This window comes from Eptatretus burgeri, chromosome 2, assembly GCF_056783735.1.
Source record: "Eptatretus burgeri isolate ZD-2024b chromosome 2, Ebu_testis_v1, whole genome shotgun sequence".
NCBI classification, from domain to species: Eukaryota; Metazoa; Chordata; class Myxini; order Myxiniformes; family Myxinidae; genus Eptatretus; species Eptatretus burgeri.
The window spans coordinates 19,842,208-19,858,962 of NC_140962.1; the positions used below are offsets into that span (position 1 = coordinate 19,842,208).

The following is a 16,755-nucleotide window of genomic DNA, read 5'->3' on the forward strand; positions in this document are numbered from 1 at the left end:
TGCGATGTAATTCAACACAAACTATTTGCTCGACTTCACGACCAAGTGTCTGTACATCTCTGATTACACCTCGGTGAATAATTACTTGCAGTGAAACGATATCAGCATGCCTGCAACTGTATGAACCAGCCCCGATATATTTACCCGTTTGGTATACCTTCAAGATAACGATTGGTAAAATATGCTGGGTGCCATAATGTGTGTGTGTGTGTGTGTGTGTGTGTGTGTGTGTGTGTGTGTGTGTGTGTGTGTGTGTGTGTGTGTGTGTGTGTGTGTGTGTATAGTCTCTTTCAAGATCTGGGGGAGATGCACATCTGATAAAATGGCCATGCCAGATAGCAAGGTATCAGGTGTACAAATATGCTGCCACTAAAGTGAATAAAGAAGCTCACAAACTTCAACTAATGCATAATGTGCCAGAAGGACATCAATTAAATTCTGAGAAACCCAAGAGTGACATCAATAAAACACTCATTGCTGCCCTTGAATGCTGTAAGGAAACCAAGTGGCTTGTCAAATACCGATGGTTTTATGAAGCAGCTGTCAAAGACTCATCAGCAGTCCACTGTGAGTTTATGAATAACACCTATCTCATCAGTAGGTCAACTGAGCCAATCGCTCAGATGTGTACCTACAGGGTCCTTGAGCAGCAAATACATCTTGACAGGAAAACAAAGAGCGGTATCATTGCGAGAAGCCAAAGACGAGGAGCTGTGAGCATTGGTTGCTGACATTCCATGAGCGAACAGCAATCACAAAAGCAGTGAAGGAGACGTGACCTAGATAACGTGGGCACACACAAGGAAACGGTAACAAAGAAGGCAAGGAAGGACGAAGCTGACATTCAAAATGTGTTAAGAATCATGAAATATGGCATGACAGATCCCATCTCCATCGATGAGGATGATGATGGCACCCTATCACTGGTCCACTTTGCAAGAACAATAGAAACACCCCGAGAATTTGCAGTACACCTACTCAAATCCTATGAGATTGGCACTAATCAGGTGGCAGCTTTTGTGGAGCACAGCTTGAATATGAAGCAGAAATTTTGAGATGTCTTGTCAAACATAAAGATCAAGACATTTGCCACGGCGGTCTAAAAGAAGACAATGAAAACAGATGATGAGAAAGTTATCAGTTAGTGGTGATTGCAGGTCACTTGGCTGGCTTGTGATGCTCATTGTCCAAGTCTTTGGGAACATTCCCATGTGGCACTCAATACAGGTCCCTCAACTCCCAGGAGATATTGTTCCACATCGGTGTCCAGGACAAAGTTCGGTACATACGAGCTCATACAAATGCACAGTTTAGCTGAGGTACTACAACCACAGCCGCACAAGGTCTTTGTAGGATTCTGTACACTCAGCCGCTGTGACTAAATGTGCTCACTGTTAGAAACTTGGAAAGAAGAAAGCCATTGATGTATTGCATGGCAGTCAAAAGCATCAAGGAAATCTGGTATAGCTTGGAGAAGAATCAGAGCTGAGTAGCAGCACTGTCGAAGCATGTGACATCTTTATAAATGCGGTCTTTATACAACAGCTTGGAGAGCTGGCAGTAAGGAAAATGAGGTGATGTATTTGTTCTGTCAGAAAGGACAAAACATAAAGTCTTCTCCCTTACCTAAGAATGCTTGCATCAACCCATTAAATGAGCATGCTCTCGGGCATGTGCACGGAAAAGGCACTGGCATCTTCACACACTATACTACCACCAGATGGATTATGGCTGGGAAGTTGAGAATGGTCGCCTGCAGCTTGTGCTCCAGAACAAAGTGCCAGTATCACAGCAAGAAGTCTGCATGTCGCCGATGAGACTGTGCATGTAGAACAAATGCCACGGCATGCACCGAGGCTTGTGCTTCAATGGCTGATAAAAGATGCCAGAATCGAAGGACACTGCTTGATGACTCCGGTGATGATAAAGAAACCAAATGGAAACAGTCACCAGATGACCTATTCCTTTTGCATGACCAAGGTAAATTGTGTTGTATCCTGTCTCTATGGTCACCCAACAATATAGACACAATAAAGTAAATAAAGGGACATGCCTTCACATAAGAGGCAAACAAATGGAATTGCTCGAAGATGCATTTTGAGACCTTTTGACCACCGGTGATGTCATGTTACCAGCAAGTGACCCAACATTGTACATATTCTAATAAAGGTGTTGAAAGAGGAATTCAGCTCGTGAGTTCATAGAACACCTTACCCCACACGTTCTTGAGAAAAAGGACATGGGAAGGGTCTTTATAAACTCTTGCTCTATGTTTCCGAGCATGATCTATATTTCCTACGAGCCGTGATTTTCTTTGAATCTCAACATTCCCCAATGCTAAAAGCGTGAGCGGCAAATTTGATTGGTCGAGATGGCGTAAAATTGCATAATATTTAGGCTAAGTACTGTTAAACTGGAGGTTTTTGGAAGTGCCAACAAGGCAATTTGTGTTCTTCAGTTCAAGTATATAATTTGATTGAAATAAAATAAGGGTATTAAAGGCTGCAGGGGGGGGGGGTGAGTTTTTGGGAAGTTTACTGCCATTGATGCACTGTCTTTTACACCACCATATGTAACACGTTACATTATTTATTTGTGCCTGTTGTTTGTGTCCTTTATGACGTCCAAAAAACCAGTAAGTTTCATGTCTGGATTGATTTTCAATTTTATTTGAATGTACGACAGGCAGGCATACTATAACAATTACCTTACTCTGTGCGCCAGAGTTGGCGACTTGGACTCGAGCCGCAAAATTTTGCGACTTGCAACTCGACTCACATTTGACAAAATTGACATGAGATTCGGACTTGGGACTTGGTGTCTGGGGACTTGTGACTTACTTGCGGCTTGAGTTTACAATGACTTGTTGACAATGTTCGGAAAATAATCGTTGAATAAACATCAAATTAAAATGGGGTTTAAAATAAATGGTAAATTATTTTCCATCATAGGCGTGTCATGTTCGGGGAATGACGACATATAGCGTGTACGTGTACGTGTGTACATGTGCAAAGCACCAGCACTCATGGCCAACGGGTCGCATACCGTTCACCACTAAGGCTAAAGGGAGTGTGCACTCTCCAGACAGCACACCATACCCAAGCGGTAAGCAATAGTCTTATTAACGTGGGAAGCAACTTTATTAAAAACCATGAACATTCGTCCCGAGTCAGGAAAACTTGGCCCCGATCCGGTAAAATGATTTTGTAATGACTGACGTATATCACTTGACTTGGATTAATTTCAACTTTGTCAATAATTATAAATTATATCAAAAACAACAAGTACAGTATCTTGAAAGACTGCAATCGAAGTTAATAAGTTACACATTTCATTTTAACATACAAAATAAATATACAAGTAAATTATTCAAATCTCCTCACCTGTTCCTTCCTTACACATGCATGTGCTGAAGGGCAATCTCCAGGCTGGCTAACCAGCTGCATTTGTGTGGTTTTAATTTATTTATGATGGCAATAAGTGTTCCCAAAGTGGTCTCGTTCGGATAGAACAACAAGAATGACCGCACTGTGGTCACAATCTGTGACAATATCCGGTAACGGGCCCATTGGGAAATGTGCATTTAAATCACTCTTGGAAGATGAACAGCGCGATTGCGAAACACACATTTAGTGCACTATTAAAAGATTAACTCGACGCCTCTCATCCATGTCAGCCTCCGCCGCGGTTATATCACAACGAACTGATTCGTCGCACGGTCACGGATTTGTTTAAGCCAAATATGGGCTGTTCAAAAATTACGTAAGTCTATGTTTTTTAGTAAGGCGCACACCGTACGTGCTGACGGGCTTGATTAAACCTTACTAATATTTTTTTATTCGATATTGATTGGATTTTTTGAAGCCCATCATTGTGAGTAACACTCGACCCAAACAAAGTCGATGGAAATCTGATGCAACAAACCCGGGCAGTGTGTAATCATCAGAGGCCTGTAAGCCTGATGTCTTTGGCCCACCAGAAAGCCAAGATCGCGGCCATATTATTTTGTCTGGGTGCCATGGTGGGTGGAGTCAAACGATAAATGTGGGTGAGGTCTGGCAACTGTCTGACCAATTGGTGCACATTTCAAAAATCAACCCCCAACAAGAACCACAACAACAATAACAACAACAAGAAGAACAACAACAACAACCACACTGAGCTCTTGCAGACCTGCGACATATCACAGGTAAAAATCGAGAATTTGGAAATAAAAAGGCTCGGTTAAGTGTCATAAAAATTCCAACTTACTAATCTCATGTGCATATGTTCAAGTCGGGACGTTAGACACGAGAAGTAAATTTAACGTCAATTAATTTTTGCAGGGAACAAAGCAAAAATGTCCAATGCATGGAACTGACAAATAAAAACTTGAGTGAAACAGCTTTTCATTACATAAATTGCAATAAATAGAGCCCTGTGTCTGATTTCTTAAATAACTTGTACTCCGTTCAGTTTCTAAGCAAATGTCGGACTTGACACAAGTTGAAATAACACGACAGTGACTTGAGACTTGATTTGAGAATTGCCCAAATGGACTTGAGACTTACTTGAGATTTGGCTCAATTGACTTATTGACATCTCTGCTGTGCGCATGCGCAATCGGGACAAGATTCTCAACAATTTGCCAAATTCAGAGCCAAAGTACGTTCTGCTAAACTGCAGGTTCGTGTTCCGATTTAAGTTCCGATTTGTGTTCTAGCGTTCCTCGATCATAGACTGATGCCTGTAGATAGACAGACAGGGTGAACCAATTTCTTAACCCCACGTTTTGCTTCGCACGTGGGGGTAATGATGCCTCAGTGCTGGAAAAAAACAAGAATTACTTGAGTCGATACAGAGATATTCATGTTTAAGTGACCTACTACAACGACTTCCTTATTGGCCCCAATTATTCCCACGTTCTTGTGGATCATGCCGGAGAACATTTTGGCCTAAGGCTTTCATGAATTGGCTGGCCAGGCATGACGTACAACTGAAGTCGGTAGGAATTTCGAATTGGTCAGGGTGTCACAGATGACTTGCGCACTCTCCCGAAAAGAAGCATGGAATTTATAACGTCCACCAACTAATGCTAGGAGATGGGATACCAAGCCTGACATCCATTCAAGGGCCCATTTTGTGATGCAAAGCCCTGCCTGCGAAGAACCAATCCGACAATTTATGGTCTCGTTGGGAATCAAACCTGGAGTCGTCAGCTCAATGGAAGTGCACTACCTCTGTGCCACCTGTCAGGCATTCATGTTTGTCACCGACCCCCTGTATTCTACAGCTGTGGCATCACCCATTACCCCCTCACCCCCCTTCCTCCCGCAGTTTACATAGCCCGGAGCTAGAAGGTGAGACCACAATTTCAGACCACGCATTATCCCATGCAATTCTCGAGAATCCAAGTTACTATATACAAATTAATCAAAATCAATTTGATGTTCGGGGTGTTGAAGAAATTTCTTTATTTTGGCCCTTATTGATTGTTAGCTCCTTGATTATTGAAAAATTTGATATTTTAGCTCGAACATGAGTCTGCCATACAAGTCGGTGTACATGTTGGTTTGTTTTTTTTTTCTTATTTTTTAAAGATCATTTTAAAAGAACATGTAATTAAAAAAAATAATTCATAAGTACGTCAGCATAGAACAGTGCCACAAAACAATACGTTGGCCAAAAAATTTATCAGAATGAGAAACTCGCAATAGTCCAAAATAAATGCAGTTTTATATTATTCAAAATATAAATCGTACTGTATATAATCCATGATTTAAAAAAAAAAAAGAATATTGGAGTTTCTTGGCCAATTTTGAGCATATCGTCCGGTTCGGGGTTGCACCACATGTCGGTCGAATCCACCAACAGCTCTCCTTGCACATGAATCAAAGTTAAGTATCTGCTGTGTATTTCTGTTATATTTTCGTCTCTGTGTGCTGTTTGTATTTTCATCGAAATTTTTCCATGAAAAATCGTGATTGTTGCTGATGTCTGTAGAATTCGTTTAATTTCTGCGCAGCCCTGTGCCTTCTCGAATAGCCGGAGCTCAATCGTCTCGGTTTTGGGGTTGTTTTGTTGTCCTGTTTCTTTCTTCTTCGTAATTTTTTGTTTTCTTTACAAAAAATTTGTCTTTTCTGCCTTTCCAATGCCATCCTGTTCCCCCCTCACTTCAAAAATAAATAAATAAAAGACCCAAAAAAGTCTTTCACTGGGACTTCCCGGACATCTCTCCTTTTACTCTATCATTTTTCATTGTCTTCATTGAAGACAATGCTTCTTCCTTCTTCCTTTGAAAGCTTTTGAAAACATGTTCAAATGCTTAAATTTCCTTATTTTTCTGGCATTGAATGCCACATGTTCTTCCTCTTCATTTTCACAAGGCACATTGTGCAAATTATGTCTCTCACCGAAGGATGGGGTCTGTCATCCATCCTCCGGTTCCTATAGCATGACCTTTCTCCGTGCCATCAGCAACAATTCCTTCTACCCACCCCCATGACCTTTTTCTTAGAATATTAAATATAGGTATCTTGAGAAGTCCAGTTTGCAGAGGTTGGTTGTCTGAACACGTCAATCAAATACACTTCATGTTATTTTACTGTCAAACCCCTCTGTAAATGTTCCCTCTCCCACACCACCTCCTACAAGCCAGGTCCTTCCAACCCCACCCCTCCTAAATGCCCCCCTCTTCAGCATCCCACCACTTCATGTCCCCCCTTTCTGCTCCCCTCTCAGCCCACCCTCTCCAAGCTTCACCCTCACCCCATGCTCTCCAAGCTTCCCCCTCCCCCATACCCTCAAATAATTCCCCCAATCCACCCCTCTCAACCTCCCCATCTCCTGCCCCCCTCATACTGTGCCCTTCCATCCTACCCCTCCTGCCACCTCCCAACTTCCAGTCCAGCCTGCACCTTTCCAGCCTCCTCCCCCCCCCATCCCTCACCCTCCAAGCCTCCCACCTGTCCCAAACCCTGTGTGGAGGTAAAACATCCGAGGCCTCCGCTTCAACCTGACAGATCTCTCAATCCAGGCTGCCGCTGACAGCCCAGACATCATCCGTTTTACAGAATCCTTCCTCCAACAGGATGCCATCCTTCGTACCTCTCCCGAGATATTGTCTCCTGTGGTTTGATTGACCTGAACCCAGTTCTGGTAGCAGAGTCGCACTGTACATCAGTAACTCCATTTCTCACTCTCCATGTATGACTCTTACACTTCCCAACCCCCAGGAGTATCTTTGGCTGCAACTTCCCTCCTCTCCCACCTCTTGTTTGTCTGCGTTATACCATCCTCCAAACAGTGACTTCTCCATCTACATCTCTTTGAGACAACATGGACCAACTTTCAACCACTCATCCCAACTCTCTTTTCCTCATATGTGGCAATTTCAATTGTCACCATGCAAATTGACTGGGTGTTGGTACCTCTCTCACCAACCACAGCACTTCAGCAAAAGACCTGTGATTCCCATGGGACCAACTCAATCTGTGAACTTTCGTCACCTGGATTGTTCCCAATGTCAAAATGTCTCTTCTGGACTTGGCGATGACAAACTTCCCCGCAAATGTCTCCTGCTCTTCCTCCACTTCAATTGGTTCATCTGATCATACGTTTGAAAGCGTGAACATCTCTCTGGCTATTCCCAGAAAGCTGCCTCAATGCCGGCTAGTCTGGCAGTTCACTCAGGCAGATTGGCAGGGCCTGCAGGCAGTGATCTCACTTCAGGACTGGTCTCCATTATCACTGCCCCCGATATCAACTCAGCCTGGGAATTCTTCCACAGAAACCTGCTCTCTCCATTACACAGATTCATCACATCTCATCTTGAATGATCATACCATTCTTCCCACCCATGGTACACCGAATCCTGTGATGAGCTAGTTGCTTTGAAACAACTTGCCTTCTCTTCCTGGAAGGCAAATCCGACTGAAGGCAATCTCGGTGCATTCCAAAAAGTCCACAATCAGTGCGTGTCCACTCTCAGGAGAGCGAGAAAACAACATCTGTCCAACCTCAAGAATGAACTTTAAAACTTGTCTCCCTCCTCTAAAACGTGGTGGTACTTTATTAAATTTGTCTCTGGTGTATGCTCCCCTTCCATCCCTCCTCCTCTTCCCAAATGGCACCACAGCCGACTCACCTCGCGAGAAGGCTGAATGCCTCAATTCTGCATTTGCTTCCAAATTGTGTCCCAAAACCCTCACTCTCAGTACCCACCGTTCCCTTCCCAGTCATACCCAACCATTCCTCGACTGTATCTTTTGGACATGAGAATGTGGAGAAGCTTCTGTCAACCGTCGACTCTGACTCTGCTACTGGATCGCACGGCATCAGCTCAGGTGTCCTGAAAAGTTGCTCTGCTGCTCTTTCACATCCTCTCTCTGCCCTTTTCACCCTATCATTTGCACTCGGTCATCTTCCGTCTGCTTGGAAATCATCCAGCATCACTGCATTACATTAAAAAGAAAGTTGCAAAAACTGATCCCCTTAACTCCAGACCTATCAGCTCACTTCCAATCATCAGAAAGGTCATGGGATCCATCATCAAAGTTGATATGAAATTCTTCCTTTTCTCCAATAACCTCATCTCAGATCATCAATTTGGTTTCAGACCAGGTCACTCCACCTTGGACGTGCTGCTTCTACTCACCCAACAATGGAAGAATGTCCTCAATCTCAGACATGAGATCAGGGCTGTCTCTCTGGACATAGCTCGTGCTTATGATACAGTCTGGCATCCCACCTTACTCTCCAAACTCTCTGCCTATGGCATCTAAGGCCAACTCCACACATGGCTGATTGGCTTCCTCCACTGTCAAAGCCAAAACGTGGCTCTCAATGCAACCCTTTCTTCTCCTCTCCCTGTCAAGGCTGGAGTGCCCCCAAGACAGTGTTCTGGGCACAGTTAAAATCCTGATGTTCATCAGTGATCTCTCTGATTCTCTGGGTTCATTCAGTCATTCAAACTTCTGGGTGTCACAATCAGTGACAATCTTTCCTGGGCAAACCACATTTCAAAACTGGCCTCCAAAGCCAGCCTCTGACTGGGCATCATCAGCCATACAAAGTCCTTCCTTGGCACAACTGAACTTCTATCCACCAACAAGGCCTTCGTCCACAGTTTGATGGAGTACTGCTCTCTCCTTTGAGCTGGCTCCCCTGCCTCACATCTTATTCAGCTTGATGCTGTGGGAACACGGGGCCTTTAAGATCATTGGAATCTCCCGGGGATGAAGCTGAGTCTATGGGTCTATCACTTCGCCATCGCAGACAGTTCGGTGGTCTCTCTGTCTTCCATCACCTCCTTTCTGGTCTTGTACCCTCTGCTCTTTCCATGCTTTGTCGTCCCCCCCCCTCAGGTTTTCTTGAGGACTCACACGGTCCACCATCAACCCCCCTTCTGGTGAAATTACCTAAATGCAGGATCACTGCTCACCTTCACTCATTTGTTCCTACTTTTTCGCAGCCAGTGGAACTTACTTCCACATTCTCTTCAATCTCATTCTTCCCTTCAGGTCTTCAAGACAGCTGTTCACCACCATCTTAGGTCTTCCCCATTACAAAACCATGATCTTTTCTATTCCCGTTAACCACCCATACCCCGCCCTGCCCCATCCCAATCCCTCCTCCTTCCAAATTTCCAGTTTTCCCTTCTGTATCCATTTTGTCCACCCCATGCATCCTCTCCTGCCACCCCATTTCTCCCCACACCGATTGTTTGTCTAAGTTACCCCCCTTCAACTCTGCTGTTGGTGGCATCCCCCCCCCCAACTCTTTTCCCGACTACTCTTTTCCCTTTTGTCCTGTTATGTCCTGATCCATTCAATGTACTCGCTCTTCCATGAGAGTTAACTTTGCATACAAAAAAAATCTCATTCAGAGAACAAATGCCGCACACACCTACAAGACACTAGGGCAGTCTTGATTAGACAGTTGACTTCAAAAAAAAATAACAGAATTGAGGTCATGAAACTTAATACCAGTTTTCTGATTAAAAAAAAAAATAGAAAAGAAAAACGTTGCGAGCAATTACCAAGGGACAGTGATAGTGCTGGGGCGAGTTGTTTTAACAAAGCTGACACTTTGGTTGTGTCCACATGATCTCGTTCGAGCCAGCAGAGCCTGTGAGCAAGAGAAAACAGTGCGCACAATTAATAAAGCCCGTGTTTGCAAGTTGCCGACAGATTACAATTTTCATCATTATTAATGCAATTGCAATATTATCCATTACTTCCATAAAACATTTTCAAAGGTTAAAAACACAACACGAGCTGAGATCAAAAGAGAGAAAATTGCCACCTCGAGCACTCAAGTGTCCAACTATGGTGGTGAGCATGCTCCATGGTGCTGTGCGCGATGCTTGACCAATTACTGAGTGGGTTTCTTACATATGTGGGTTTCAGAATGTGGAATGGAGTCCTCCCAGGGTGGGCTCAAAGTATCCACCTTCATTTCGGTAAGGGGTCACGATTCATGGACCAAGCTGAGAAGTTTTCTGTTCTCAAAGTTTTGTGCTGAGGGCTCTCTCTTCAGGATCGTCGCTGAGCCCCGGACGGCTTCCAACTGTAGTTTGTTTGTAGTGATATTCCCAGGGATGGTTTTCAATGTCTCTGTGAGATTCATCTTCATCATTCCTGTGAGGTTCTTCATCATCACTGGTACAACTTTGGCATTCTTCAGCTTCCAGGATCTTTTCACTTCATGTTCGAGGTCTTGGTATTTGGCCATTTTCTTGATTTCTGCATCGTTAGTCCAAAATTACCGGTATCAACACCTCAATCAGCAATGCCTTCTTCTCTCTGTTTTTTTGTACCCAAGTATGATATCTGGTCGCAATGCTTTATTTTTGATGTTCATGTTTGATGGGATCATGAGGTCGTACGTGAGCGGTACTTCAATGTTTTCAGTGATTCCTTTCGGTTAATTTTCCGACAAATTTTCTGGAACTGGAATATCAAAGTTTTTGCAAATGTGCCAGCGGATTACTTTACAAACTCTGTTGTGTCGTTGTGTGTACAGCCGTTCTGACACGTTTTTTTTATTTTTCGTGTTCGGTCATCAAGCGTCACATTTCATTCTCTTTGAAAACCCCATCTCCACCCCTCACCTGTCTTTTCTTTTTCGTATTTTCCTCCTCCCCCCACCACTCTCTCACTCTGTCCCCTCCTCGCTCCCCCTTCCGAATAAAATGCAGCCCTCTCCTCCCACACCTCTGTCGCTCTCTCGGCGTGTATGTGTGCGTCTCATGCACCGCTCCCTCCGTGAATAGCAACATTTGGTGAGGTGTCGCACTCCCCACCTCCCCCTTAGCTTCCACTTCTTCATCCTCTCTGCCTCCCCTCCACCTCTCTGTCTGTCTGTCTGTCTCTCTCTCTCACTCTCTCTCTCTTCCCTTCTCCCCTCTCTTCCCTTCTCCCCTCTCTTCCCTTCTCCCCTCTCTCCCTTTCATTGTCCCCATCAGCGAGACTGCAGGTTATATTTGCTAGTGTGTGTTTGTGTGTGTGTGTGTGTATGTGTATATATATATATATATATATATATATATATATATATATATATATATATATATATATATATATATATATATATATATATATATATCTAAAACTCTCATCATGTATGTATGTATGTATGTATGTATGTATGTATGTATGTATGTATGTATGTATGTATGTTCCCGAAATACAGCCAAAATGGTACACGATAACACAAACATTTTTCGGGCCACCTTACTCACCATTCTCCTGCGGTGTGCAGTATCAAGTTTCGTTCAAATCGGGAAACGAAAAAAATTATTAAAAAATCAATTCCCGATTCAGTCAAGTTTCAAAAATCAATTCCCGATTCAATCCATAAAGCGCAAGAAAAAAACCATGGAGAATGTGTTGATATACCTCGAGAAACCGGTCGGCCGAATGATGACTCCTGAGGTAAATGCTCAAATTTTGTTCAAGTTAAAGTTTGACCAACAAATAATATTAAAATTTTGACTTTTTTTTTCCCATCAACCGCTGTCACAATGGGAACCCAATGGGTTCATGGACCTTCTAATATATATATATATATATATATATATATATATATATATATATATATATATATATATATATATATATATATATATATATATACAAAAAAGGTCCTTCTAAACCAGGGGTCGGGAACGTTTTTGACTCAGAGAGCCATTAAAGCAAAATATTTGGAAATCTATTTCAGTGAGAGCCATATAATATATTTTAAGACTGAATTCAACTAAATGTGAGTATAATAAGCCTCTGAATTTATTCTTTTAAATAATGTTGTTATAATACTCACCATTAATGGGACTTCTGGTGCTGCATGGATTTGCTGATGGCTTTGTAGTCTGGTTGGTACTTGGTGAGGTTAAGCTTCATGCAAGCGTTGAGGCTTTCATCCGTTAGACGTAATAGTAGGTTGGACTTGATGTTTATAAGATGTGAGAATGACTGCTCACATGCATACGTAGATCCAAACAAGGTCAATACAGCAATACTCACACGCTGCAGTGTGAGGTGTGTGACAGGAAGCGCGTTCCAAGTTTTGATAATCAGCTGGTCTTCGGGTTGAAGTTTTTTCATTTTTTTCCACATGTGCTTGCTCGTCAACTCCGTTTTCTGTCGTGCGATTCTTTCCAAATCTTCATTCAGTGACTTGAACTTATTCACCCACATGTCTGAGGCCTTCAGGTCAGCCACTTCTGCTTCAAAATCTCTGACGGAGACACCAGGAATGTAACTCAGGTCGGCTGTGTTCAGTGAACACTCGTTTGGATGGGTGATGAACTTAAAAAGACGAGTGTGCTCACAAAATTCTCCAAAGCGTGCTTTGAATGACTGTAGGAGACTGGATGTGAAGCCAGCTAACTGGTGGAGATCAAAGTTTTGAGTGGGCTCACTTGCTGTGCATGCATCTTTAAATTGTCTCAGTTTTTCAAAATGTAGTAAACGACCTGTTTCAAGATCCATGATAAAGAGCTCCAGCTTGTTTTCAAAAGCAAACATGGCTTGTTGAAGGGATAACACTGTATTTCCAATGCCTTGCATTTTCACGTTGAGCTGGTTCAGATGTTCAGTCATATCCACGAGATAGTAAAACTTGAGGAGCCACTCAGTTTCGGCTAGCTCAGGATGCTCAATCCCTTTCATTTCAAGGAAAGTCCGGATTTCGTTCAGGCAAGCCGCAAAACGGCTAAGCACCTTCCCTCTTGACAACCAACGCACATTGCTGTGCAAAAGCAGACCGTGATAGTTATTTCCAACTTCATCCAGCAGTGTTTTAAATTGGCGAGCATTTAAGGCTCGGGCAACAATAAAATTGATCACACGAATGACCAGCGACATCACTTCGCAAAGCTGCCCATCACACATCTGAGCACAAAGTGCCTCCTGGTGTAGAATGCAATGGAAACTTAGGATGGGTCTATTTTCATGTTCACGGAGAAGCGCCACAAATCCTTTGTTTTTCCCCACCATACACGGAGCACCATCAGTACACACTGAGATAAGTTTATCCAGAGGTAGATTTTTTTCTTGAGCGAACTCCATGAAAGACTTGAATAAATACTCACCTCTTGTGGACCCTTTTATTGGCAGAACAGCAAGACTTTCTTCGTGCAGTGCATCACCAGCAGCATATCTTGCAATCACACTGAACTGCGACAAATGGCTTACGTCTGTTGACTCATCCAAAGCCAGGGAAAAGAACGGCGCTGTATTTATGTCCTTCACTTGCGTCTCCTCCACTTGGTTTGCCATCATGATGGTACGATCATGAACAGTTCTTGCCAACAGAGGCATGTCTTGTATCCGTTTGATTATCTTGTCTTTGTTCAGAAGATCATCAAGTTCATTGGCTACATCCAGCATGAACGTTTTAGCATCCTCGCCATCTGTGAATGGTTTTCCGTTCCTCACTATTGCTAAAGATCCAGCAAAGCTGGCGGAATTATAGTCACCTTGCCGGGTCCATACGCGGAGTTGCTGCTGGCTGGCTTGCACCCTGCTCAGTAGCTCTTGGCACGCTTTCTTTCTGCTGTCTCCCGCAGGGTATTTTGATGCAAAGGTAGCATGGCGCGTGTCGAAGTGCCGCTTTATATTCGACCGTTTCATCGATGCAATTTTGTCATTGCAAATTAGACACACCACAGAACCTGCTCTCTCCACAAAGGCGAATTCTTTGGCCAATTCGTCCTGAAATGTACGATGCTCCTCATCTTTTTTTCTTTTCGCCATCTTCTTCATCGAAGGGTTAGCTTTGAGCAAATGAGAGAGAGGGAGATGTTGACCCAAGTGAGTCTGGCTGGCCTGCGCACGGGCTGACATACTCGAGAGGTGCGGCGCGGCCGGCCGACTCTGGGATGCTGTCGCCTCAGCGTTGGCGCGTGATTGGTCGAGATGAATTCCGTGACGCGTCTCGGTGGCGGCACGTCATTGGAGGAACCGAAATCACTAGTCGCCTCGGCCGCATGACTGGACGAAACAAAAACCGCTTCAGCCAATTCGGAGGCGTTTTTTCTTCTCTCCTTCTGCCAAGTTCAGCCCTGCACGTGAATGAAGCACGACACCATTCGAACTATAGGTAAAGCTTCCGCGAGAAATATTGGGCTTTCAAAGTTTCAAACTCCAATTTTATCTGCGAGCCAGATGCAATCATCAAAAGAGCCACACCTGGCTCGTGAGCCACACGTTCCCGACCCCTGTTCTAAACACTCACTGACTGACTGACTGATACTAGTATTCGGTACCTTCTGGGTGACGGGAGACGTAGAAAGCTGAAATTTTGTATGGCAACGGATATTGAAGCCGATACACCGGGAAAAAAGAAATCACAGAACCGTCAGAAAGTGTCCTTAAATGAAAATATAAATAAATGCAAGTGAACGACCCGAGGCAATGGGGAAGCACAGTAATTTTGCGTGCTGATGGACATCAAAGCCAATACACCGGGAAACACAGAACATTGGAAAGCATCCGTAAATGAAAATATAAATAAGTGAAAAAAAATGAAAACAATAAATACAGGTGAATGACCTGAGACAATGGGTAAGCACGGTTTGTTATTGCTTACAATGTGTAAGCATACCCTGCTAATATATATATATATATATATATATATATATATATATATATATATATATATATATATATATATTTGCAGGAATTGCCATGGGGGTAAAGGGAGTAAGATAGACTCATCATTTCATTAATAAATATCTTGCATAAGTGTATGGTTTGTGTAGAATGATAGGACGTGTCAAGTGTTTCGATGCCAATAAAGGTGACCCCATCGCTCTGTCATGTGTCGAAAGCCTTCCCACCATTCCTCCCCTATTAATCCCTAAAATACTTCCCTTGGCAATCTGTCTGTGGATGCTTTTATAAATGGTTTGCAGCCCTACAAACAAGTGAACCCCCTCCCTCCCTCGAGGAAGACAACCGTAATGCTCCGCGACCATGCGTAAAGTTAAGAGACAAGCCCGGGGAATAACAATCCCTTGAAGTACTCAGAATCAGTGGGAATCTCGATGGCCAGCCAGTGAGAGCACAGCCACGCACTATCGCAAGGCTATAAAAGCCAGATGGGTGGGGGAAAACTAAGTCAGTTGCAGAACCATGGACAGAGAGAGGGAGAACCAAGAGAAGCACGGAGATCCAGGCAGGTGAAGGTGACAGAGCAATGGAGGCCAAGAGTGGGAGAGTAGAAATGCGCGTTAACCAAGAGCCACAAAGCTGCCTGTCATATACATATATACATATATATATATAGATATACATATTTATATACATCATCGTCATCATCCCTTCGCCAACCCATGCAAGCATTGTGTGTGGGGAAGGTTTCTTTCTGTCTTGTGACCTTTAATCCTGTCTTGGTGCATGTAATCCAAAACTCATTTGGTGTTGAGCTATGCTTAATTGCCATTCCGAAACTGAATTACACCAGAATGGTGGCCAAGTTATAAAGTATATTGAAGTGGGTCATGTGTGGAGATGTATGCAGATTCTGTGGGAGACATAATTTGCATGTTAATGTCCAAGAAATGTAACATTACAATTTACGTGTCCAATTTATTGATCGGGTTTCTTTCCTCTATGGTTTGCAAAACATGACGAATAATTTTCTGAAATGTCAATCCATAAACTATTTCAGTTTAAAAGCGTCTCGTGTGTACATGTGGGAGGAAGGAAGTGTTTTGAAGGCTAAAGTAAATATCATGATTATCCGTCATTACTCCCCACACTTGCTTAAAAAATATGGCTTAATGTTCCTTTCAAAGATGTGCTTAGTCAATGAAGCATTACCCTGATCGTAACAAATGAGGGCGGTAATTCCTCATCAGATTGTGCTCTCTCGAGCAACAAACGCAAGATAAATAACTCGAGGCTAACCTGCTATCATTGAGAAATCACTGCAATATCGAGCAGATAATGGAAAAGCTTTTCTTTACAGTAATGGTGTTTGTCTATTTGTTTGGATCTACATTCTAGCTCTGGGGTTACACCTTTACAACATTTCAGAGTGATGGCCTTGTCGTGAGGATACTAATCTGGCACTCTTGAGGTTATGGGTCATATCTGGCTGAAGGCAGCAGTTTTAAAGATTTGAATTCTCAGCTTCTGGAACAGCTAGTCTGTCCTGGGTTTTTACTGACAATCATTGAACACCGACAATTTCCATGCTCCTAATAGTGGGTAAAAACCCGGTGGACTCAGTAATGACCTTCAGGGAGGGGATTATCTGCTTGCCCAA

At 43.2% G+C, this 16,755-nt stretch overlaps 1 protein-coding gene across 1 annotated transcript in view; it reads right to left on the reverse strand.

Annotated features, from left to right (window-relative positions):
- ECPAS (Ecm29 proteasome adaptor and scaffold) overlaps window positions 1-16,755 on the reverse strand; it is a 236,448-nt gene that overhangs the window by 8,955 nt on the left and 210,738 nt on the right. The window contains exon 47 of the mRNA XM_085864640.1: window positions 10,019-10,107. Coding sequence (XP_085720766.1) covers window positions 10,019-10,107 — 89 coding nt within the window. The remainder of the gene's footprint in view (window positions 1-10,018; window positions 10,108-16,755) is intronic.